The sequence below is a fragment of the Bos grunniens genome, chromosome 15, assembly GCF_055505025.1.
Source record: "Bos grunniens cultivar Pamir isolate PY7600 chromosome 15, Bosgru_T2T1.0, whole genome shotgun sequence".
NCBI classification, from domain to species: Eukaryota; Metazoa; Chordata; class Mammalia; order Artiodactyla; family Bovidae; genus Bos; species Bos grunniens.
Window position 1 is genome coordinate 42,544,455 of NC_141179.1, and position 26,298 is coordinate 42,570,752.

General features: G+C 46.6%; 1 protein-coding gene across 16 annotated transcripts in view; it reads left to right on the plus strand.

The window, feature by feature from the left end:
* Nucleotides 1–26,298, plus strand: part of IRAG1 (inositol 1,4,5-triphosphate receptor associated 1) — a 166,494-nt gene that overhangs the window by 64,821 nt on the left and 75,375 nt on the right. For 9 of the 16 annotated variants that reach the window (XM_086340046.1, XM_086340048.1, XM_086340041.1 and 6 more), the window contains exon 2: nucleotides 25,365–25,522. The exons of the other annotated variants lie outside the window; for them this stretch is intronic. In XM_086340046.1, coding sequence (XP_086196172.1) covers nucleotides 25,454–25,522 — 69 coding nt within the window. In that variant the 5' untranslated portion in view covers nucleotides 25,365–25,453. The remainder of the gene's footprint in view (nucleotides 1–25,364; nucleotides 25,523–26,298) is intronic. 16 annotated transcript variants of the gene reach the window in all.

Genomic DNA, 26,298 nt, shown 5'->3' on the forward strand with positions numbered 1-26,298 from the left:
AATACAAAGGATGGATGGGACTTCCCTGGTGGACCAGTGGTTAAGACTTCGCCTTCCAATGCAGGGGATATGGATTCGATCCCGAGTTGGGGAACTAAGATCTCACATGCCTCAGGGCCAAGAACCCCCACAACTTAAAGCAGAAGCAGTATTGTAACAAATTCAATAAAGACTTGAAAAATGGTCCACACCAAAAAAAATCTTAAAAAAAAAAGGGGGAGGGGGGATGAACTACAAATTTAGGATGACTCAAGACTATTTCAGGGATGTTATGTGGCTTGGACTCTGGCTAACTTAGGAGAAAAGGGATCAGAGCCAGGACATCCAGAAACTTCCCTGCCTTCCTTTCTAAATCAGGCAGGAAGCAGATTCTGTGGAGGGAACAGTCACGTTTCCTGACGAGCTGAGATCTCCTCTCACGCGCTTGTCAGCAGTAGAGGGGACAGAAGACAGGAGAATGGGCAACATGAATGTCTTTATCAGGCTAAATCTGAATGGATTAAAGGACAATTATAACAATGTGTTCTGGGAACTTTCCAGCTGCAAGCCCAGAGGAGCAGTCCTGGTGTACTTGTTACCGTTCATATTCCTCTCTGTTTCCAAAGCCAGTCCTTACAGATGAAGGGGAAGAGTACAAGGAAGCTCCTGACTGAGATGAATCCTGTCCTCGAGACTCTTTTATGGAAACTTTAGGAAGAGAATAAAAGACGCCATTCCCATTTGTGCCTGTGCTTGTAAAAGTACAGCATATTTGAATATTTGAATGTCCTTGCTAGCAGAATCTTAAACGCTTCAGGTGAGAAATGATGTGCAGGGCAGGATGATTTGACTTTTGGGAATGTTGCCTGTGTTGCGTGCGGTCTGGAGTGAGCATGTGTATATGTCTGTGGACCTGTGTACTGCATCGCAGCTTTCCCCATCCATGCCTGCGAGTGCCTGATGGCGGCTCTGTCTCTTACCACGGAACTCAGTGACTCGCTCTCCCTGGTTTGCTAGTATATACAGAACTTGGCTTTGTAGATGCACAGTAAATACCTGCTAAGTGGAAGAATCGGTGCATGATCTGCACATGCACCCTGTGTTTCTCTTTCTTTTCAGTGCAGTCTTGTCTCCATGTCTCCACGTGTCTGTCTCTCTCAGCTCATGTCTCTGGTCCCTACATCTTTTCCTATTTCTTGTCATAGTTTTGTTGTCTCTTTCTCCTTTATTTCCCCCCACCTAGCCCCATACACAAACAGATATTCCATCTGTTTTCCTCAATCTGTTTTCTTAAATTCTTTGTTTTTTCTTTTCTTTTTTATGGCAAAATTTTATTTTTTAACAGCTTTATTAAGATACAATTCCTATATCATATAATTTACCCAATCAAAGTGTAAATAAATAAAATATACAATTCCAATGTTTTTTATATGTTCAGAGAATTGTGCAGCCATCACCACTATTTAAAAATTCCAGAAAATTTTCACCAATCAAAAAGAAATTTGTACCTACTAATAGTTGCTTCCCATCCTCCCACATCCTGTGAGCCCTGCTGCTGCTAAGTCACTTCAGTCGTGTACGATTCTGTGCGACCCCAGAGACGGCAGCCCACCAGGCTCCCCAGTCCCTGGGATTCTCCAGGCAAGAACACTGGAGTGGGTTGCCATTTCTTTCTCCTCCTGTGCGCCCTAAGCAACCACTAATCTACTTTCTGTCTCTATAGATTTCTTTATTCTTGACATTTCATATGACTACAGTCATATATGGTCTTTTGTGGCTGGCTTCTTTCACTTAGCATAAAGTTTTCAAGGTTTGTCCATATTTTAGCATGGATCAGTACTTCATTCCTTTTTATGGTTGAATAATATCCCATTGTCTAGATATACCATATTTTATTAACCTGTTAATCAGTTGGGCATTTGGTTTGTTTCCACTGTCTGACTGTTGTGAATAATACTGCTATGAACACTGTGTAGGTGTTTTTGTGTAGATGTAAGTCTTCATTTCTCTTGGGTGTATACCTAGGAGTGAAACTGGCAGATCGCATGGCAAATTGATGTTTAATTTTTCAAGGAACTGCTAATTATTTTCCACAGTGGCTGTATCATTTTACATTTCCACTAGCAATGTGTAAGTGTTCCTACTTCTCCACATCTTTGCCAATACTTGTTCTTATCTGTCTGTCTTATTTTAGTCATCCGAATGGGTATGAAGTGGTATCTTGTTGTTCTTTTGATTTGTACTCCCTGATGGCTAATTATGTTGAATCCCTTTTACATGTTTATTGGCCGTTTGGATATCTTCTTTGGAGAAATGCCTATTCAAATATTTTGTTTATTTTAAAATTGTTTTTTGTCTTTTTATTATTGATTTGTAAAAGTTCTTTGTATATTCTGGATACAAGTCCCTTATTAGATATGTTAGTTGCAAATATTTCTCCTATTCTATTGGTTGTATTTTCACTTTCTCGATCATATCATTTGCAGTGCAAAAGGTTTTAATTTTGAGGAAGTCCAATTTATTTATATTTTCTTTTATTGACTGTGTTTTTGGTGTTGTATTTAAGAAGGTATGGCCTAACCCAAGGACACAAAGATTTATTCCTATATCTTTATTTAAGAGTTCTATAGTTTTATCTCTTCCATTTAGGTGTTTGATCTATTTCAAGTTAATTTTTATATATGGTATAAGGAACAAGCCTGACTGTATTATTTTGAATGTGGATATTCACTTGTTTCAGAAATATTTGTTATAGAGACTATTCTTTCCCCCATTGAATTATCTAAGCACCCTTGTTGAAATCAATGGCTATAAATATAAAGCTTTATTTATGAACTCTCAATTCTGTTTCATTCACCTTTACGTCTATTTTTGTGTAGTATCTGATATCACACTGTCTTACTGTAGTTTTATATATTAAGCTTTGAAATTAAGAAGTGTGGATTACCTATTTTCTCCCTTCTTTTTTTGAGATTGTTTTGATTATTCTTGGACCCTTGCATTTCCGTATGAAATTTAGGATCTGCTTGTTGGATGTTGATAAGGATTGTTTTATATATATATATATATCTCAGCTGGGGGACTATTCCATCTTAGTATTTAGTCTTCTGATCTGTGAACATGAGATGGCATCCTGCTTATTCAGGTCTTCTTTAATTTCTTTCAACAATGCTTTGTTGTTTTCAGAGTATATGTTTTTCATTTCTTTTGTCGAGTGTGTTCCCAATTATTTTATGCTTTCACATTTTCAGATTGTCCACTGCTAGTGTATAGAAATATATAGTTGACTTTTGTATATCAATCTTATATCCTGCAAACTTGCTGGACGTGTTTATTAATTCTAATAGATTTTTTAGTGGATTTCTGAGGATTTTCTACATATAAGATTGTGTCTTCTGTGAATAGTGATGCTTTTACTTCTTTAAAGCTAGAATTCTTCGGGCCTACTTCAGAGCATTTTAATTTTATTAGAGAGTCTTACAAGGAGATTTGTGGCTGGCCTAGAAACATGCTAAAGAAATGATTCCCCAGATTTCACTGATACCGAAGACTCACTGTTTGAAAAATAAATGATTAACTTCAGCCCTGACATGACTAAGAAATCCTATCAATGGCTGTATGATTTTGCTAGGTCTCCCATAACAAAATACCAAAGATTAGGTGCCTTGTATTTTCTCACAGTTCTGGGTGTCAGCAGGCTTGGTTTCTCCTGTGGTCTCTCTCCTTGGCTTGCAGAAGGCCACTTTCTTGCTGTGTCCTCACATGGTCCTTCCTCTGTGCATGTACAACCCTGGTGTCTCTCTGTGTGTCCAAATTTCCTCTTCTTATAAGGATGCAAGTCAGACTGAATAAAGTCCTAATGGCTTCATTTTGATGCCCTCACCTCTTTGAAGACACTATCTCCAGATACAGTCACATTTTGAGGTGCTGGGGGCTAGGGCTTCAATATATGAATTTTTTGAGGACACAGTTCAACCCATAACAGTACCCTTATTTCTTTTCTGAGTCATCTGATTTCCGGCTGGTTGCAACGAGTGAAGCCAGAATTTGTTTAAATCACCCATTCACAAGACCACCAAATGACAGGACCTGCAGCCAGAATTAAGAGGCACTGCCTCTAGTCCGTGAGCTAAAGGGCCCTCACTTGTGGTCCTGGATGTTCCTTGAGCTCATTTTAGCCAGTTTGCCCTAGAGCCACATCAAGGACAGTCAGTGACCAGCCATCAGACTCACACATGCATATAACACCTAGAACCTCTGTTTATACTGCCTGCTTTAAAAAGAAAACAACAACAACAACAAAAGTAATTCCAGATCCTGCTGTGTAACAGCATGAGGACATACTTGAAGAAGGAGTCCTTTTGTGAAGTAAAATTTGAAGTTCTTAAATGGAAAGACTCCTGTGAAATGAACTTCAAAGTTCTGAAATGCAAAAGCTCACTCTAATTTTGTTTTTTTTTTTTTGAACAAGAGTCAGTTTTGAAAGTTCAAGATGTTAACTATTCTTTGGTCTTTATGTCTTCGCTCTTTAATTCTTATAGTAGCCCAAAGCAAAATTAGTTATGTCTATAAAAACTGAAAATCAAGCTTTCTCTCCAAGTCATCTGAATGGAAGACACATCCCAAACTTGACTGGTGAAATTATCCCCTCTTTCCTCTGCTCTCTTTTTCAGCCTTTTATTTTTAACTCTCTTACCCTCTGTTTGTTTTTATTGACATCTGGCCACACACCATTTTAGGAAGCAGGCAGTTATAAATCACCCACAGGGAAATCAATAAAATCCAGCTCAATCCATAGTAAGACTGATTTGCTCCCAGATAACCAGGATTCTGCAGGCTCAGGAGTTAAGTCCATGGGGGGATCTGCAAGGAGGGTGAGGGGTAAGGGGTGCGTTGTGTTCTGAAACAGGAGGTGGGCAGCCAGCTCCCAGAAGCTCAAGGAAGGGATGGACTTTGGCCTCTGTCCATGCTCTTCTCATCTGGCCTCCAGGGAAAGCTCTGTGTTTCCATTTCATCTAGCTCAGATTTTTCCAACCACATCAGTGGCATTTTCTTATCTTCCAAGGATCAGCTTCAGAGCTAAAGTGTCTTCTCTAAGCCTCAAGAAAGGGCAGTAGGAATGAACTGCTGGATTTGCTGGAGAGTGGGGAGAAGACAGAGGCGGTTACTGTAGCACAGAGGTGGGAAAGAAGAAAGAAGTTCTACAGAGCTGTCTGATGTCAGGCCACTGCTTTCCATCCCCGCCCAGGGAGTCAAAAGTCTGAATGTTATTGGGCAGAAGCTGAAAGCTAGGCCCAGAGAAAGGCATGACTGGCCCAAGGTCACAGAGTGGTTTCATAACAAGGTCACAAAGAAATGGCCTCTCTGCTTTGAAATCCTAATTTTCTTCGCAAAAGGAACTTTGGTCAGGAAATGCAAACTCACGAGCAGTCAGAACTAAAAGAGAAGACTAGAAAGAAAAAATATCAGCTAGTTCATTTATTATTTAAAAAGAATATATCAAATTGTCCGCTGTAAGGGGCAATTTGGACCAACCATTTCTGCCCTCTTGGATAATGGGAGTGCACTAACTTTGAAAAGAAAATTTCCTAGAAGGAGCTTCTCCTCTCCTTCCATCAAGGAAAATATTCTAACTGCAAGGCCCAGGTGCTGGAATTGGGTGATGGAAGTTGGTGAGACCATCTGTGGGAGCCCTGAGATCAGGGCCTCCCCTGCCTAAGGAGGGAGAATCAGGCTCAGAAGCAGGACCATGAGGAAAAATTCAGAATGCCTGATTTTACTCCCCAGGTGGCCCTGGTTTCCTCAAGTCGCACATCTCTGACCTTCCCAGGAGTCTTGTCCCCTTTCTCCTTAGGAGTTTTCAGGAGATGTATGCATTAATCTGGGTTAAAGAATTATTTGATTGAGCTCAACTTTTGCCATATCCTAATTATATCTGTATCTGTTGCTGGGGATACATAGATAATGTAAGGAGACTGGGTTTTGAAGGATGAGTAGGAATCTGCCATGAAACCCACTGAGTTGCTGTCTGTGAAGTTGGGGAGACCAACCTGAAAACAAATAACTGGAATTGTGTTACAGCAGGCTTGGTCAGCTTTTTCTGTAAAAAGCCAAATAGTAAATATTTTAGGCTTTGTAAGTCAGATATAACAGTATATGTCTTACCTACTCGATTCTGTCCTTGGAGTGCAAAAACAGCCATAGGCAAGGCAAAAATGAATGGTTGTGGCTGTGTTTCAATACAATTTTATTTACAAATGGAGTCAGTGGGTTAGATTTAGTTCACTGAATCCTGAGTTTGAAAGTGTCATCATAATATGGGAACCAACCCTCTCAAGGGTCCGTTTTCTGATTCGTTATCAGTTTCTCTTACCTGGAAGTGCAGATGAGAAATTTCCAGAAGCTTCTTAAGAATGACTCAGCTTAAACTCTGCATTGAAGTCTATGCTGCTTACCTGTTAACTTAAGGACTTAACCAACTGCAATGTAACAGACAGAAGCTATGTGAATCTGACATTAAGGATAAAACCTTCTCCTTGATGAATCGGTGAATCCTTGGCCAGAAAAATCTCTTCTGCTCCAGCATTGGTGTTTCTTTTGTGCCACCACCGCTGCTGGGTTCTGTAATGGCCTCATCATGGTGTGTTGAACAGAACCCTGGGCTTGGAGCCAGACTATTCTGAGCTCAAACTCTGCTTACAGTGCTTGTAGTGCCTGGAGCAAATTGCTTAGCCTTTCTGAGCTTCCCATCTGTAAAATGGGAATAACAAGACCTTGCAGGGTTGATGTAAGGACTTTTTAAAGGAAGTAAAGAGCCAGGAAGAGCACCTCATGCAACAAATGTATGTTCTCTTCTGTTGATGCCTGGGTATTGTTGTCATGCATTTGCCATCTTTCCACTGTGGGAAGATGACAACTTCCCTGGAGAGAAATCCTTTATGGTCCTTCCTGTCTCAGATCATTAAGCAGCTGTTGTTGCTCATGCCTGTTCAAGTAGCAGCACAATGAAATCTATGTGCCGCAGGCCACCAAAGTTTGCTATTGGGATAGCCATTCCCAGGCTCCTGCCCTTGCCCTCCCCACCCCCAGCCTCCCAGGCCACTTCACATCACTGTTTACCATAGTCTGTTCTCAAGCTGTGCTTGAAGACTCAAATCCCACAGCTATTTGCATAGATCTGGACACCAGGGGAATTGCTGCATTTGACTTAAGCACATGGCTTCTTGTGGCCACAGCCCCCACCCAAAGGGCATCTTTTGAGTTGACCAAACTGCAAAAGCAGTTTGATTCAGATTCTCTTAGTGAAGATAAGACCCCAACCAAGATCCAAAACTACTCCTGTCTCCTCCACAGGCCTCAATGAATGAGAGGTGTGAGCTACTTCCTTGTCCAGCAAACTGGGGTCCTCATCCCAAACTATAGGACTGGGGTCCGGGGCAGAGGGTGGAAATTGTATTCACACAGCAACCCCTTGCTGGGGCCTTGGGATCTGCTCTCCTGGGGAGGGTTAGCAGTCAGATCCCATCTGCCTCTGAGCTGAGGAGTGGGTGGTGGAAGGTCCTGGTGGTCAACCACAGGAAGCAATGACGTTTGATATGACACACTGCTATACGTGTCAAAATGGATACCCACCTACTGTACAGGGCAGGACCTCTGCTCAATGCTATGTGGCAGCCTAGATGGGAGCGGAGCTTGGGGGAGAATGGATACGTGTATATCTATGGCTCAGTTGCTTTGCTGTCCACCTGAAACTCTCACATTATTGTTAATCAGCTATATTCCAATATAAAATAAAAAGTTTAAAATGTGTCAATCAAAAAAAAAAAAGAAAAGACAATCATGAAATTTGATTCAAACTTGTTTTTATGTTCATCATGCCATCTTTTAGGCAAGAACATGCTGGCTGCTCAAACGGAGTCCCTCCCACCTCTGGAGCCTGAGTTTAAGACAGAGAGAGAGTGTGTGTGTGTGTGTGTGTGTGTGTAGTAGGAGATAGGGTGGGAGACAGGCCTTGTGCAAGAGGGCTTTGGGCTGGGGGTTCTGGGAGGGTGCTGAGCCCATCAATGAGGGCAGGGAATGCAGAATGAGGAGCAGGTTCTGAGGAAAGGGGCATGGTGATAAGTTTAGTCACCAAATAACTTAGGGCAAATACATTTGCTCCAGATCTGAGTTTTTCAGATCAAACTCCTGTGTAGGCAGCAGAACAATAAGAAGAGAGAAGCCTTTGGTGTTGAGAGAGAGACCCTGTACAGCCAACTTTACAAAGACTCAGCTATTTGTCCCAGTTGGAACTCTTTTTTGCAAGAGACAAAAAAGTCAACATAAGCCAGTTTAAGCAGAAAGGGGTATTCATCAGTTCTTGAAACATAAAAGGCCAGAGATATCAGGCATGGGTTGATCAGGGCCTTAGATGATAGCCTTAGAACTTAGTTTCTTTCTGGATCTTTGCTGTGCTTTCTTTCACACTGATTCCATTCTTAGACAAATTCTTTACCTTTACAGTGAGAATTCTGTTTTCACCCTCTTACACTCAAGGTCTGCACTTAAGAATCTCATTCCAGAATGACCAGCAAAGTCTTACTGTATCTCATTGGCTCTGGCTGGTCACATGCTCACCCTTGAACCAATCACTGTAATAAGGGAAGTGATACAAATATGGCCTCAGACTGCTTCTGCCCTGAGGTTGCCAGTTAAGACCCCTCATCACTGGTTGTCTGATTGCTCTCAAGAGGCTCCATGGACCCCAAAATCGTGGGGTATAGTCCAGCAACATAATCAGACCCTTACTGCAATGGGGAGACTGAGGGCTGAGTGCTGAAGGAACCCATCCCCACACAGGCTGGGGACGTCACAGTCAGCTCTCCATTCTCCCAGAAGGCTCCTTCACCAACCCGTCGTAATTCCTTCCTTTGGCCTTCTGAAGCACTTATGGAGCCTGACTCTGCCGTGCAGCTCAGTCCAGGTTCTGGGGCCTGTTCCCACAGCTTCTGAGAACTGGGATCCCAACGTGGAGATACACAGGGGACAGGTAGAGCTCTGTCTTCTTTGCCTCGGGTTGTACAGCTACTTCCTATCTACCCCCGCGGATGCTGCGAGGAGGACTTTTAGTTCTGCACCTCAGCTAGGGTTGCCCTTGCTGGCCCTGAGGTAGGGCTGTGACCTGGAGCAATCCAGAGCCTCTGTCTGGAAACCTCTCCCAGTGCTCTTGTCTGTCTCTGTTGAGGTTACAGAGGGACAGAAGTGACTTTGCTCTTGAGAAAAAAAAAAAAAAAATACCCCATTTTGGGCACAGGAGGCCCAGGTTTTGGTCCTGACTCTGTTCCCCAACGGTGTGACCCAGCACAAGTCACTTTACCCCTCTGACACTCTATTTTCTCATTTGTGAAATGGAAAGGTGAAACCCTTCCTCACAGAGCCGAGAGGGTTCAAAAGCTAATAAATAATGTTTACATAATGTGCTGTGTGTGAAGGATGCCAGATTAAAAACAAGGTTTGATTCCTAGAGTCCTTTCTTTCTAAAGGAGGATCCACCAGATACTGAGTCCTGGACACTGCTGATTCCCACAGCTGGGGCACAGATGAGAGCTCTCTGCCTTCAGGCTTGGCAGATGCGGCCAGGATGCAGGGAACCACTGCGCAGCAGATGGGGACAGCTGCACAGTGCTATCACGGACCAGAGGGCACACAGCATCCGGGACAGGCCAGGACAACTTCCTGGGGAGGCAGCCGTGAAGGATGCGCTTGGAGCCCCAGTGCCCAGCACGGCACTGACACTGAGCAGGCATCCCACGGCGTTTCCTGAATGAATGAATGATTTAGACAGGCACCATGCAGCCCATCTTTTCCTTCTGACTTTCCCAAACCAGTTCCTGCAGGTAGACCCTGATGGTCACTCCCCAGAACAAAGCTGGGAAGGGAGAGGAAGGAGGGGCCGTGGAGGGAAGAATGGCAAAGAGAGGCAAGCTGGGACCTGGACATTCACTTATTATTTTTGTCTGGGGATAGGGGTGTTGCTGAGTCAAGGAAGAAATTTTGTTTTATTTTATTATTATTTTTTTTTTTTTGGCCACATCATGCAGATTGTGAGATCTTAGATCCTCGACCAGGGATCAAACCTGGGCCCTTGGTAGTGAAAGTTCGGAGTCCTAACCTCTGGGCCACCAGGGAAATCCCAAGAAATTTTATTTTTGTTTGGAACAAAATTCCCAAGGTGGTAACGTGCTGTTCCTGGCTTTTCAGACAAGTTGCTGCTGTGGTTTCCTTTAATTTCTCAAGACACCAAAGAGAGTATCTTTTCTTCCTTTTAACAATTCCATTATTTATTATGCAGGCAAGTCAGGTTCAGTGTAGAAAAAAAAATGAGAAAATATACACATAAATATTTAAAAGATGTTCAGTTCAGTCGCTCAGTTGTGCCCAACTCTTTGCGACCCCATGAATTGCAGCATACCAGGCCTCCCTGTCCATCACCAACTCCTGGAGTTCACTCAAACTCATGTCCATCGAGTCAGTGATGCCACCTAGCCATCTCATCCTCTGTCATCCCCTTCTCCTCCTGCCCCCAATCCCTCCCAGCATCAGATGTTAGATTGAATTTATTCGTGATTCTACTTGAAAGTGTTAGTCACTCAATCGTGTCTGAGTCTTTGAGACCCCATAGACTATAGCCTGCCAGGCTCTTTTTGTCCATGGGATTTCCCAAGCAAGCATACTGGAGTGGGTTGCCATTCCCTTCTCCAAGGTATCTTCCCCACTCAGGAAACGAACCCAGGTCTCTTGCATTGCAGGCAGATTCTTTCCCATCTGAGCCACAAGGGAAGCCCATCCTACTTGAAGATAACTGTTTTTAACATTTGGGTTTTAACCTTCTTGACTTCTGCTCCCCACCCTCATGAATAGACAGAGCCATATTTTGATCTACATATATTTCACAAAAAAAGTATATATATAAAAATATATATGATTTTAAAATAAAAGTAGAATCATGCCACCTGTTCCCCCCCACACACCCCCAGTCAATATTTTACAAACAAAAATGTCCAAACCATCAAACTTTTATGCCTTTGAACCATTTTGGACAGAATGTTCTAAAATGGGACTTGCTCTCCAGTCTTTCCCAAGGAGCCAGATGCAAGCTCTGCTTCATCCATACTCACTGTGGACATTCTAGCTCTGTAGCAGGGCTGAACACAAGGGATGTGTTAGTTGCTCAGTCATGTCCGACTCTTTGCAACCCCATGGGCTGCTCCAGTGTCCTCTGTCCATGGAATTCTCTGAGAATACTGGAGTGGGTTGCCATTCCCTTCTGCAGGGGCTCTTCCTGACCCAGGAACTGAACCCAGGTCTCCCTCATTGCAAGCAGATTCTTTACCATCTGAGCCACCAGGGAAGCACAGGGCCTGGAAGGCTAAGACAGACCCAGACCCAGTGACTCCGGGTCTGGGCCACACAGAGTGCTTGTGTCTGCTGTTTGGCTGCTTCCCTCCTTGTGGTCAGTTGTGTCTTCTCACTGTTTTTGATCTGCCGTGAACTGGAAAACCAGAAAACCAAGCCTGGAGAGGAGCTTATGTAGGTTTGAAGTCAAACCCTCTGTTCCATGAGGTATGGGTGATAAGTGTTATCAATATTTTCTTTCTCAGATGTGAGTAAATGAACATTCTTGATACTTTCCATGGCAATTGTACTTAAATCTCATAACAACAGTTTGAGAGGAGTACCTTAATTCCATCTTACAAACAGCAGTCTGATCCCATAGAAGTTCATTGCTTTGTCAAGAGCCACTGAGCTGCAAGTTTCAGAGCTGCAGTGGAACCTCTGGTCTGTTTCACCCCTAAATCCCAATTCTTCTCGATGTACCACATCTCATGTTTGCTGCCAGTCCTGAGCTGGGTTTCATTTGATGTCCTTGCCAGAGGCAGGGCCACTGGACTGGGGAGATGCTTCTGCGTGGAGCAGGCCTTGGCCTCCATCAAGGTCTGAGGCCAGGCAGAGAGCTGTCTCTTCAAGCAGCAGCTCCAGGGCCTGGACAGCAAGGAGGGACCCACAGACTCACAAATCACCCAAAGAACCCATGGGATGGTGCCTCTTCAGTCTTTGAGTGAGTGAGTGAGTGAAGTCGCTCAGTCGTGTCCGACTCTTTGCTACCCCATGGACTGTAGCCCCCCAGGCTCCTCCATCCATGGGATTCTACAGGCAAGAATACTGGAGTGGGTTGCCATTTCCTTCTCCAGGGGATCAGTCTTTAGGAAGAGCCAATCTCCACTTAGCTGGCTGGCCTTCTCAGATGGTGCCCGTAGTTGGCACTACTTATTGGACTTGATTTGAATTAGGTTAACTAGCAGGAAAAGTCAAGGGGAACACGTTCGCAGGATATAAATCAGAGGTGATAATTTGTGGCTGCAGACTGAATCTTGACCAGGAATGTGTTTGTTTCGACAAACATTTATAAATTGGGGAGATTTAATATTTATACACCCGTGATTTGGGCTTTTCTTGAAAAACTGGGAGATACAGCTAACAAAGATGGATATTTTTTCATGACCGACCCCCACCAGTTGAGTAGTAGTAACTGCCCCAGATAGATGGTGCCTGTGCTCTGTGGTTGGCCACTCACTATGATGGCTCTCTTTCATCTCAGCTGCCTGGCCCCTGGAGGATCTCAATCTGCCACCTTTGCATGAATCCTATTTTTACAGAAGCTAGGTACCAGTTAAAGCAAACCCTTCTTAATCTGTTTATTAATGATATGATTTCATTCATTCATTCAACCAACATTTAGTGGGTAGCCATTGTGGGTTTCCCCCTGGACATGGGTCATAAAAGTATGAAGACTTATTAAAGACAGTCATAAAAATATGAATAAGGTATAGTCCCTGCTGTTGAGGTGCTCAGATTCTAGCTGAGTTGAGGCCTGTGCAAATTGCTCAGGGAGAACAGAGAGAAGTGTGGTAAACTGAATACTCCTCCCCCGCTCCCCGCCAAGAGGTCTGTGCCCTAATCCCTGGACCCTGAATATGTTACCTTAAATGGAAAAAGGACCTTTGCAGATATGATTAGATTAAGTTTCCTTAGATTTGGAGATCATCCTGCATTATCTGTGTGGGCCCAGTGTAATTCCAAGGGTCCTTATAAGAATGAGGCAGGACAAAGTCAGACAAGAAGGAAATGTGAGAATGGAAGCAGAGGTCAGAGAAGAGAAGAGATGCTACACAGTCGGCTTTGAAGATGGAGAAAGGGCCACCAGCCAAGGAATGCGGGCAGCCTCTAGAAGCGGGGAAAGCAAGGAGATGGATTCCCCCCTAGACCCTGCCGAAGGAACACAGTCTGCTGGTATGACTTTAGTCACTGAGACTGAGTCGGGACTTCTGACCTCCGGAACAGTAAGATAATAAATCTGCGTTCTTTTAAGAGACCAAGTTTTTGATAATTTGTTACAGGAACCATAATACTAATATATGAAAGGAGAATTTTTTTCTGAGGTGAATGAAGGACTGTTTGAACTGGATGAATAGGAGCTCATCAGGTATAGAAAGGGGAGGAAAGGCAGCCTACGCATAGGGAAAAGAATGGTGCAAAAGTGTAAAAAAGCAGGGCATGTTAGGAGGTTAGCTGCTGGTCCATTGTGGTTGGATTATAAGATGTATGACAGCTGAAATAAGAGATGAGGCCAGTGAGAGGGGTTGGAATCTCACCTTAGATCTCGTCCTGTGGGAAAAGGGACCAGTTCTAAATCAAGATTTCTTACCATCTCAAGGATTAAAAGAAAGGAAAGGGTAATCCAAATTATGTTTTAGAGAGACTTGCTCTGGCAGTTTGGGGAGGGTGTTTGGGAGGGGCCAGACCAGAGGTAAGGAGGCCAATGAGACTGCCGCAGTGACTCAGGTCCCACGGAGCCATGGCCGGGATGGTGGCCATGGGAAGAAGGCAAGTGACCAAAGACACCTAACTGGGATTAACAAGACTCGGAGTCTAACTGAACGAGACCAGCCCTGCAGGAGAGATGATGGCTGGGTTTTGAGCTTGAGTGTGTTCACTAGGACACACGAGTGGGCTTGTGGGAGGGCAGGGCTGGGGGCGGAAAGAATGATGGGTTCTGTTTGGGGCATGGTGAGTGTGCAGGGCCCACAGTGCCTGTGGGAAGAGTTGTCCAGAGGCAGTCGGCAATCACAAGTCCATAATCCTGCTCTCTGGGGCGATGTTCAAGTCATCTGCATCCTTTCTGCTCCCGGCAAGAGGTGAGAAGCAGGGGGCTTGCGACTGAGGGGCTCAGTGGTGTCCTGGGAAATGTTTAACAGCTGGCTCTTAGGGAAATAAGACTTTGATATATAACATTTGCTGATTCCTGTGGTAAAAATACTCCCATCATGACCAATTTTAAGCTATTAATTCAACATCCCTGAACATGGGGTTGGGAAGAGGTATACAGTAGCAGGTCATTAGATAGTGTTCCCTCCATACAGATACTAGGAAAAAGTCATCTCAAGACCATAGATAATAGTAAACTGTAGTAAACCAATCAAGGCATCATTATTGTGGGTATTTATTTCCTTTGTTTCTAAGGTAATTTAATTTTTCATAATATCTGTGTTTAATGACCAGCTCACAAAACACTTGACAATTTTACATTCGGCTCTTATGAGTCCATACTAGCAGGCACCAGCACAGCACTGGAGATGTTCCCATGAAACACAAGATGGAAGAGCCTGGAAAGCCACCTCCTTCCCAGAGAGGCTCACCGATTCCCCGAGGTCACACACCTGAGGAGGGTAGAACCAGGTCCGAGATCTAGGAGGCAGTTTCTGGTCCTCTGTTGCTGGAGGCAGCATCGGGTCTCCCTGCTGGCCCTTCTACGCCCTGGCCAGCCCTGCAGCCCCAGGAACACGGTGTGGTACTTAACCCCAGGACGATGACTCATGTCACTCTGGAGTGAGTGACTCAGGGAAGAGGCTGCTGGGCGGCCTGGAACAAAGAGAAGCAAGCGAGATTTATCTCTCCTGGGAGCTCAATGCAAGACTCGGATATTTTTCTGCTGTTCCCGGTACCTTTGAACTGCCTCTGATGAAGCAATCGTACATATTTCCAAGAAGAAAAAATTTTTTCAAGTGGACTTATTTTTAAAGAAAGGATTGCTGAAGTGAACAAGCTGGAGCAGCAAGCTGGGGAGATGCTCTGGCTAACTTCCTGTCCTAGCTGGGGCAGGGAGTGCGGGGTGGGGGCGGGTGGATAGAGGTCTGGCTGTGACTTGACCACTTTTTAGCGGGTGTAGAAGCTGGATCCCAGGCACTGATGGGTCTCCAACCCTCCACTTCTTCCTGAGCAGCATCTGAGTTCCAAGAGGCTTCCCACGTGAGGAGGGCACCTGTCATTTGACAAGACGGGCCCCTGCTTTCAGGCCTTGCTTAGGAGTAACTTCTGATCCGCCTTCTCAAGGTAGCTTCGGGTTTGGCAGCTCTGCTCCTAGGTGGGCAGAAATCACTGTGCTCTCAGACCCATGCCCCCACCCCACCCCAGGGATGTAAAAACTCCAGTGATGATGTCAGAAGGGCTCATCGAGCAAGTCACAGCAAACAGCCATCCCTTCTCTTCTGAGGTGTCTGGGGAATGCGGCCCAAGACCTCTCGGTTCTCAGATTTGGGGATCTTTGCTCACCTCCCTAGGGAGGAAGGGCACAGGCCCCTTTCTCAGGGACTCACCAGAGCCTAACTTCTTGCTGCTCCTACTTCACCTCTCCTGTCTCCCCCTCATCCCGTCATCTTCACAGTCTTGGGTGGAGAGAGACTTACCCTTAGAATGCTTTGGCCCCATTTTTTTTTTTTTTCTGAGCACACACACATACCATGGAGAACCACAGCAGCTGTACCAAAATACAATCTCATCAAATAGGACACAAATTTGCCCTCACCAGCATTTGTCAGCTCTTGTCTTTCTGATGATAGCCATTCTAACTGGTGTGGGATGATACCTCACTGTTGTTTTAATTTGCATTTCCCTCGTGACTCCTGATGTTGAGCATCTGTTTATGTACCTGTTGGCCTTTCATGTGTCTTGGCAGAAATGTTTATCCAACCCTTCCAGTTTCCCTAAGGGCTAGCCCTTTGTGATACATAAGGCAGAGACAGATTCCCTCTTCTCTACCTCCTGCTGCCACCACGAGCCCCCTCTCCCCGGACCCCCTTCCCAAGCAATGGGCACAGAAGGGCCTCACTGTTTACTGGAGGGGAAAGGCAGCGGGGAAAGGAGATGTGAAGGGAAATGAGGAGTCTGTTATGATTGCAGACGTGCCATCTATCTGCTATGGCCCTCCTTTCCGCCCCACCCCGACCCCGGCTCCCGTCAGCTGAGCATCATCCTCACTCAGATACTCTTCCTCTGGGGACTGGCCCTACCCCCACTCCTGGATGTGGTGCTGGCACTGGTCTCAGCAGATGCTGGCTCACTCTCAGGACTAGACTGGAGTCTGAATTAGGGGAGGAAGGCACCCCCAGCCAAAGGGGCGCATAAAAGATCCTCTGGGCTGGACAGCACAGCCAGACCCCAGGGAGTGTCAGGAGTGCTCAGGGCCCCCTTGCCCAAACACTGCTAGGCTGAGGCTCCTTTGCTCCTAGTCCTGGGGCCAGAAGGGTTGTGGTGAGGATGAGAAGTAACTGAGGGGGTCCCTTCCAGTTCCTCTTCCTCTCTTCTCTGTTGCCCTCAAGGCCTCTTGCTTCCACCCTTCTACACACAACCTTTGCTCTTCACTCCTGCTTTCAATCCAGATCTGCCTCCAGGATGGAAACCTGGGGATCCTGCTGACCTGCTGAGGGCTGTGCCCCGTTCAGCCATCCGTTCTCTTATTTACCCTCTACAGCCTGAGCAGCTGCTCCAGTTCTCAAGCTAGGTGTCATCTCTCCCTTGCAGAATGACAACCTCTGTACTTTGGGAGTCAGCACCAGGGTAGCTGAAAAGTCTGGGGCTTTGGAACCAGATATGGGCTTCCCAGAGGGCTCAGTGGTAAAGAACCTGCCTGCCAATCTGCAGGAGATGTGAGTTCAACCCCTGGCTTGGGAAGATCCCCTGGAGAGGGCACAGCAACCCACTCTAGTATTCTTGCCTGGAGAATCCCATGGACAGAGGAGACTGGCAGGCTACAGTCCATGGGGTCGAAAAGAGTTGGGCATAACTGAGCATGTACTTCCTTTGGAATCAGATAGACTCAGGACTGACCACAGCCAGAGCTCAGACAGCCACAGTACTACACACTCTTTCTGTAAATCCACCACTGTAGCCACTGGCTGCCCAAGAACAGAGAAAAATGTCAGCAGCACCAGAGTGCACAGCCCCTGATGGTCTGCTATCTATGTGTCAGGACACAGGAGAAGCCCTGTCCAGGCCAGGACTCTGTCTCCTTTATCTGCCAGGGACAGAGCTGGGAACTCTGCCTCCCAGGATGAACACCAAACTCTCTGGGCCTTGGTTGGGTTTTGGTGATGTTGCGACTTGGAGAACTCAGCTGTCCAATTCAGAGAATGAGAAAGGAACTCAACGAGTGTATACTCTGTGTGGGTACCATGTGTATTTCCTAATTTAATCCTTTCAACAACTTGAAAAGGTAGGTCCTGTTCCCTCCATTTTACAGATGAGAAAACTGAGGCCAAGAGGAGACCAATCCAGCAAGAAAGAGGCAGAGGGAGAATTACAATCTAGTCTGCCAAGGTCCAAAGCCCTCTCGCAGCATCCTGAGGTTAGGAAGCAGGATGGAACTATCCTGGCGAGACCCCCAACTTGCCCTCACTTACTCAGGATACAGGACCTAGGGGCTTCCCAGGTGTCACTAGAGGTAAAGAACCTGCCTACCAATGCAGGAGACGTAAGAGACACGGGTTCGATCCCTGGGTTGGGAAGATCCCCTGGAATAAGGCATGGCAACTCACTCCAGTATTCTTGCCTGAAAAATCCCATGGACAGAGGAGCCTGACAGGCTATAGTCCACGGGGTCACAAAAGAGTCAGACATGACTGAAGCGAGTTAGCAAGCACAGGACCCAACTCTGCAGTTGGCCAGGTCTAGGGACCCACAGAGGCACCTCTCAGTATTTTGAGCTGATCTCTGATGCCCAAGGAGACTTTCCAAGTGTGTCCAGGATTGCCAGGGGCAAATGCAGGGATCTGGGGGCATCTTCACTCTCCCACGGAGAAGGCAATGGCACCCCACTCCAGTACTTTTGCCTAGAAAATCCATGGACAGAGGAGCCTGGTAGGCTGCAGTCCATGGGGTCGCTAAGAGTCGGACACGACTGAGCGACTTCACTTTCACTTTGCTCTTTCATGCACTGGAGAAGGAAATGGCAACCCACTCCAGTATTCTTGCCTGGAGAATCCCAGGGAGGCGGAGCCTGGTGGGCTGCCGTCTATGCGGTCGCACAGAGTCGGACACGACTGAAGCGACTTAGCATTAGCATTAACATCACTCTCCCAAGATCAGAGGCACTGCCAGGGGACTCCTGCTTTCACGGCAGAGACACATCGACTTATTATTTACTAAAAGCAAACCTTCAACATAAGAGGCCAGAAGGCTGACGTGTGTAGTAGGGCTGAGGGGCAGGGGTTCTGGGACCTTCTCTGGCTGCTCTTCACCCACAGGTGTGGTTTTGGTCAAGTCCCTGCCACTGTGTGGGTTTGTCGGATGGGAGTAGGGACACAACTGGCACTTCTCCAGTGGCCTCTCTGTCATCCTCTGAGTTTGCAAAGAACTGAAAGGGATGTGTGTGCAGCCACCCCAAACAATTCCCTCCATCGAATTCTTCATCTAGAGATAGACCAGTGGTATTAATAGCAACCTAATCTCTTTCAAATTCTTTGTGCTGCTAAAATGAAAGCAAAAATTCAAAGCTGGAAGAACAAAAAAAAACCACCCTCCCCTTCTGAGAGTTCTGAGTCACTCCAGAAAGGTCAGTGAAGTCTAGGTTAACCCATTGTTTCCCAGAAGTGCCTCTGGCTCTTCCTCCACCCAGAGATTAACAGAGGGAATGTGAGAGCCACTCAGTAGGCAGGCTGTGCTCCTGGGATACTGTGGTCTCAGAGAGGGGTTTGGGCTCTTTGGGACTGGTCACAAGGCTCAGGGAGAGGCAGCCCAGGGGCCATTGTTAAGAGGTCATGCTTACCAAGAACCCGTAATCCAGTGGACGTGACCCTGCAGGGAGCTGGGGAGTCAGACAGACCTGTGGTTGACTTCCAGCACTGCCGCTCATGGGGGACATGACTTTGGCCAATCTTTGAGCCTCTGTTTACTCATCTGCAAAATGGGACCGATCATGATGTTAATAATAATAGTATATACATTACCGACCTCAAGGGCTGCTGAGAACACCAAAGAGGTTGTAAAGGCCCTTGTGAAATCACGCCTCCTGACAGTGGCCCCCATGCCTGCTGGCACAGAGGCAGCCCCACAGGAAGCCACCCTCCTCCCATGGCTGAGGTGTGCAGGATGGAGGTCTTCTGCCAGTTGTGGGTGGCAGGACTGTGCCTTATGGCCACTCTGTCAGAGAAGCCCCCTCCTGCCCTCTCCCTCGGCCTGCAGGGTCCTGCAGTGACCATTCTCAGGGGCAGAGTCTGTGCTGCTCACCTAACAAATGTGGGCCTTCCTAGGGTGAAAGATTGGATGAACAAACTAATGGACAGTTGTATAAGTAGAAGATTAAGAATACGAGTGGGTGAACACGTGGACCCACAGACTGATGGATGGGTGAATGGTTCACCCTACACAGTGTGGGTCACAGAACCTCTAACAGTGGGCCCAGTCTTTTGGCCTCATAAGACCCCTGGCCCAACACACTGTTGCTTCTGCTATCTTATCTTATCCCCGCTGGGAATGCACTTCCCATCTCTCCCCTGCAGGCAGTGTGCCCGTGCTGGGTTTGGTGGCTACACTCTAGCAGAACTCCTGATGCAGGAGACCAAGTAGAAGAGGGAACAGATGAGGGGCCTTCGACTCAAACTTGCCTGGGTTATAATCCTTAGCCTGCCACTTATTAGCTGTGCGATCTTGAGCAAGTTGCTGCACCTCTCTGATCCTTAGCTCCTTAACACATAAGATGGAAATAACAAAAAGATAGCATCTGAAATACACCTAACATAGCGTCCAGTACTCAGCAGACAACCTAGACATGTCTAATGAATAAGAAGGAATAAAATTATATTAGTTTGCTTTCTTTAATGAATAGCCAGGGGGAAATTAACATACTTAAATGAGGTTTAGAGAATTTTGATTTTTTTGGTTATGCAATGATTGTATAGTTATTCCCGCAGAGACTTAGATAATTTGAACCAGGTACAAAGGTAGCTAGACCAATCAAGTTGCTTCACTACACTGCACCTCAGTTTTCCTTCCTGTAAAATGGGCCAAGCTACATAGTTAAGCAACATCTGGGGGCTGAAAGAGTCAAAAGAGCTGATGGTTTTTGGCAATGATCCACCTAACCCTTTACTGACCAGGTTGGAGAGGCAGCAAGAAAGGTCCTGAAAACGGGTTAAAGAAGGAGCTGCTCAGAGACCAAACATTACTAAATATTTTTTCCTTTTTTGGGTTGGTGCTCTAGATCACCACTTCCTGGAGATTATATTCTAAACTTGCTGTGATGGATGAGAGGTCCGCGTGCCCACGAGCTCCAACGGAACCCAGATGTCACCCTGAGGGAGGGACTCTGCTTTTACCTTGCTATTTTAAGCAGCGAGTTTATAATAATGGATGGGAGAGAAAGCAACGGGGCAGGAGCAGCGTGGGAATGGCCTGGGTGGGCGGGGCTGCTGGGGCTCCCCCTGGAGAACTTGGGGATCCATCCTGTCAAGCGTGGGACCTCAGCCAGCCTCCACTCTGCTTTATCCTGCAGCAGCTGACACCTCTTGGTGCTTGTCTCAATTTGTTTCTGTTTTACTTTGCTTTCTGACCCAGGGACTGACTGAAGGTCTTTCTTAAGGAGCGGGAGGTAAAGGAAAGGAAGTGGCGATATTTCTGATGCAACTTTGGAATACTGTGGCCCAAAATCCTATGGGATGGGTCCCTCAGGTCTGTGGTTTGCTGTGATTAGGAGGAGTTCAGGATTTCAGGGACTCCTAGGGTTGGAGAAAGCCCCTGAAGTAGGTTAGAAATCCTATGACCCTTGCCCCAGCCTTTGATGAGACTCTCCCAGGAATGGGGAGCTCACTATTTTAAAGAGCAGCCCATTTCATGTTCTGATGGTTCCAACTATTAGAAAGCTTTTCCTTGCCTTGATCTCACTTTTCGGTCACTGGCCATGCATCTGCCCTTCTGCAGCAATAGAACTACATGGATGGCTTTCAGATATCTGCAAATAGATTTTATTTCTTCCTGTACCAGCTCTTTTCCAGGCTAAAGATCATTAGTTCTTTTTTTTTATGACTTTTTTCATGTGGGCCACTTTTAAAGTCTTTATTGAATTTGTTAAAAATATTGCTTCTGGTTTATGTTTTGGTTTTTTGGCCACTAGGCTTGTGGGATCTTAACTCCCCGACCAAGGATCAAACATGCACCCTTTGCATGGAAGGTGAAGTCTGAATCACTGAACCGTCAGAGAAGACCCTTTAATTCTTTAAACACAAATTCTTGTCCTGCTTCCCCTTTTTTGAATATGCCCCGCATTGTCTGAATCTCTTTTAGCATGCAGAGCGCAATGCACTTCATGTAGATTAAGACAAAAGAAATGTGAAACTGTTTACCTCCCCTGTTTTGGAAACTATACCGTTAAGACAGCCTGGAGACCTGCACACACATGGCATATCATTTAAAAATTTTTCTTGGGACATGCAGTCTACTTTGCAGGTAGAACTGGGGTGTGTGGATCTTTTTCTGCTGCCCTCACACCCTACTACCCTGTACTTAATCCAGCACCACCGTTGTCCCTGGGCTTCCCTGGCGCCTCAGATGGTAAAGAATCCACCTGCAACGTGGGAGACCGGGGTTCGGCCCCTGGGTTGGGAAGATCCACCGAGGAGGGCATAGAGACACACTCCAAAATTCTTGCCTGGGGAACCCCCAAGGACAGAGGAGCCTGGCAGGCTGCATTCCATTGGGTTGCAAAGAATCAGACGCGACTGGGCGACTAAGCACAGCACAGCATTGTTGTCCCTGCTGTTGACACCCAAGTTGGGGTGATGGGAATTCATCACAGAGCTCATCTTTGGGCAAACCTGTTGCTCAATTTACTTATACAGAAACCATTTGGGCTGGGAGGCACAGCATGCCCTGGTCCCATAGCTCTTGTTCCCAAAAGTCAGGTTAAATCTGTCCTCTTGGCAATGACCCACCTTCCTGTCTCACCTCCTCCAGCTATTCTGTTCAGAGAAATCCCATCAGCATTTCAGTATTTATGGCTCAGTCTAAATGCCATTTCTAATGTGAAATCTTCCTTAAAACGGTATTCCACTCATCCCAATTTCCCGAGTTAGGGACCCTTTTCTGGGAAAGCATCTCACTTTCAAAGTGTTTACCCTCTTCATCTGGTTTTCTGGCTGTCTCCCCCGCCCCTGCCCCACTGGACTCCATGCTCCTTTGGGGCCAAGACCACATCTTCTTCATCTTCATGGTAGAGTAGATGTGAGTGTTTGTGGTGAAGGAGGTCAGCTCACAGGTCCTCTACTTGAGATTTCTTGAGCTGACCAGCAGGGGTCAGCCAACTGTTTCAGAGATGAATGGGGTTCCCTGTGCAGTGAAAAGAAGGACAAAAGTCAAGATGGTGGTCACAAGGACTAAAACTCCCAGAGATAAAGTTCTCCAATTCTTAAAATACAGCTCAACATGAATTTCTGGGTATCTGTGATCAGTCGATACCTGTGGTATCGTGATCTGGGTATCTGTGACCACCTTGTCTGCCTCAAGGAAGCTTGGTTTAGAGGTGTGTATTGGTGAGGGGGGCGTCAGTAAGAGCTGTGGCTGATGCCACATCTGAGCCACCCCATAGCTCAGTGACACTAGCACCTTCCTGAGCCCTTTCTTGGGACAGGTGGAACAAGAAGAACTCCTGGTGTTGTGGGCGGTGGCAGGGCCTTCTGGCTCCTTCTCCAGTAGTCTCCAGCAAACAGCACCTTGCATAGGGCCTGGCGCATAGTAGGTACTCAGTAAATGGCAGTGTCTTCCATTTCCCCTCTGTGTCCCGGCAGCTCCTGAGTGGCCTTGGCCAGGGTCTAAGGATGACATCTGCCTCTGGTGGCTTTCATCTGCTGTCTCCCACAGCAGCTCCTTCAAGGAACCCCCGAAGTTGTATAATCAGACTGGTTGTTGGTTCTTCGGGTCCCTGGAGGCATTCCTCACCTTCCAGGGCAGGGGAACCTAAAGGGGTTTAGGGATGAGAAGAGGTCAGGCAGAGGCCCTGGGCTCAAGCCAAGCTTCTGGATTGCAGACCAGCATGTAGGTGGCCTCTGTGAACACCTACTCCATGCTGAGTGAGCTCTCTTTTCATCTTGGGACTATTCTGCATGGGAGGCATTCTTATCTCTGTTCCCTGATGAGGAAACCAAGGCTCAGAGGTGAAGCCAGGCTTCTAGGCTAAGCAGCCAGTGAGGGGCAGAGTGGAGCCTCAAATCCAGATATCCGGTTCCCAGCCTGTGTTCCTTCGACCTTGCTGTCCTGCCTCTCCAGATGGAGACCTGACGTGACTGGTCCCCTTTTCTAAGAGGAATCAGAGGAGCCTGACCCATTGGCTCAGGTTTATTGCCAGATCTTGGTCCTACACCTCTTAACAGCCAGGAAATGTGAAAGTGCAGTTCGTACTTACAGGTAACAGTACTTAGTAGTTAAAAGTAACCCCAACTCAAACTGATTTAAACACTCTGAGACTAAATTCTTTGTGTAACTGGATAATTAAGAAATAGTTCCGGCTGCAGGTGAGCTCTGACCAGGGCTCCAGCTCCATTTCTCTGCAGATCTCCTGTCTCTGCTCTCCTCTAGGTGTCAAGTTTTCTCCTCAGTCTGGCCTTCCTCATGGAGGCAGAATGGCATCCATAGCACCAGACCTGCACACTCCACCACCCAGAGCAAGAGAGAGCATCGGGGTCCCAGATCACTGCCTCGTGCTCCTTGGCTCAGTCTGGATCTATTGTCTAGCCCTGAGCCGATCTCTGCTGAGATGGATGAGATTATGCTGACTGGTGTCAACCCCAACCAGATCTCAAGGCTGCTACCCCATGGGAGAGGGTTCAGTTCAGTTCAGTCACTCAGTCGTGTCCAGCTCTTTGCGACCCCATGGACTGCAGCACGCCAGGCCTTCCTGTCCATCACCAACTCCCGGAGTTCACTCAAACTCATGTCCATTGAGTCTGTGATGCCATCCAACTGTCTCATCCTCTGTCGTCCGCTTCTCCTCCTGCCTTCAGTCTTTCCCAGCATCAGGTCTTTTCCAATGAGTCAGTTCTTCGCATCAGGTGGCCAAAGTATTGGAGTTTCAGCTTCAACATCAGTCCTTCCAATGAATATTCAGGACTGATTTCCTTTACAATTGACTGGTTTGATCTCCTTGCAGTCCAAGGGATTCTTAAGAGTCTTCTCCAACACTGCAGTTCAAAAGCATCAATTCTTCGGTGCTCAGCTTCCTTTATTATTTTTTCAGAAAGCTGAAAGAAAAGGGGAGGGAGGGTTAAGTGTGGCTTTGGGGCAGCAACCCAAGGTTGCTGGGGTTGTGTACTGCACAAGGCACAAGAGATCCACCCTGGCTGAGCCTCCAGAACCATGACTTTAGCAGAGTCCTGGCAGGTCCAGTGAGGGCTGTTCCTCAACTGAGGATCAGAATTGCTGCTAAAGGGCCTGAGGTGAGGCATGGGGCAGGACTCAGGAACCACCATCCCTTCCTCCTCCCGCATCTGACCAAGCAAGGTTGTAAGGTATAGTGGCCTCCAAATCAGGAAGATCTTGATTCAAAAGCTTGGTCTCTGTATGATTTGGGCAAGTGGCTTCCACTCTCCAAATAGTTCTCTTATCTATAAAATGCAAATAGTAATGCCTACAGCGTGAGGATTAAATTAGGTGATGTTTGTAACGTTCCTAGATAATGCCTAACACCCAGTAGCTGCTCAATAAATGGCTGGCAAACACAAGTCTGGCTCCCATTGGAGTATCTTCCATCGGTTATGGCTTCGAGGCGTTCGAGGCACCCTTCTGGGATGGCTGTTTCCTGTACAGCCTAAATTAGATGCAAAATCTCTAAGGTCGCCTCTGACTTTGTAAACAGAGTGAAAGAGCAGGAGGAAATGCAATTCCAAATGCCCTCTGCTCGCCTATTTTAGCCCTTGTTGCTGTAAACTCAAGCAGGCGCTCTCTGCGGTTTGTGGCTCCTGGAAATGGGACCCGGCGTGGGTCAGGGATGGGACTGGATTTGACTTGTCCTTTTGGCGTCTCCTCAGCCTGTGGAGCCCAGGCCTCTTGGAGCATCTTTGGGGCTGACGCAGCGGAGGTTCCGGGCACACGCAGTCACTCCCGCCAGGAGGCTGCCATGCCCCACATTCCCGAGGACGAGGAGCCCCCCGGAGAGCCACAGGCAGCCCAGAGCCCCGCCGGCCAAGTAAGTGCCTCCCTTCCTGCAGCTTGTCTGGCCGGGGCCACGCCAAGTGCCCTGGGCTGAGGCCATAGGGTGTGCCACCAGCCTTTGCAGGCGGTAGGGGGCCCAGGGAAGGTGTGTGGCTTCCACACCAAGGAATACATATACAAAGGTCATTTGAGTTGGCCCCCACATACCCTGAAAGTGGAACCTCCTGGGCTGTGTCTGACTGAGGTCTCCTGGGAAGTCAGACTGCCCTCCTAGGATGGAGAGATACTTGGAGGAGAACCACCAGCATGGAGGGCCTTGTCCTGTCAGGGCTGTGGGCACCAGCATCAGGTCACTTAAACTGAATCCTCTTAAAATGAAGATCAAAGTTTCTTAGTAAATAGTGAAAAAGGGTTTCAGTAAGATTTTATTATAAAAAAGGCAATGATGAAAGTAGATTGAAAGGTTTCATTGAGGTTTAACTGTACAAATGATATTGTGAAGATAAACTTTTAACCGTACATATTACAAAATATAGCTTATGTGCTAATTTTTAGAAGGAACAGAGAATTAATCAAGTATGTTGATTTTTGTATTACATATTTTCTATGCCAGTGAAGCGATCTGTTCACATGATGTCACAACCTTTACATTTTACTTTATAGCACGTTCATTAAGAGATTCTGCTTGTTTAATATTGAAGGGCTTCATTCATTTTCCTAAGGACCTCTTTCGATCCCTCAATATTCCCTCATGAAGAACCTATCTTTCCATCATCCTCATAATTTTGAATTCATCTGTTAACTGGTCCA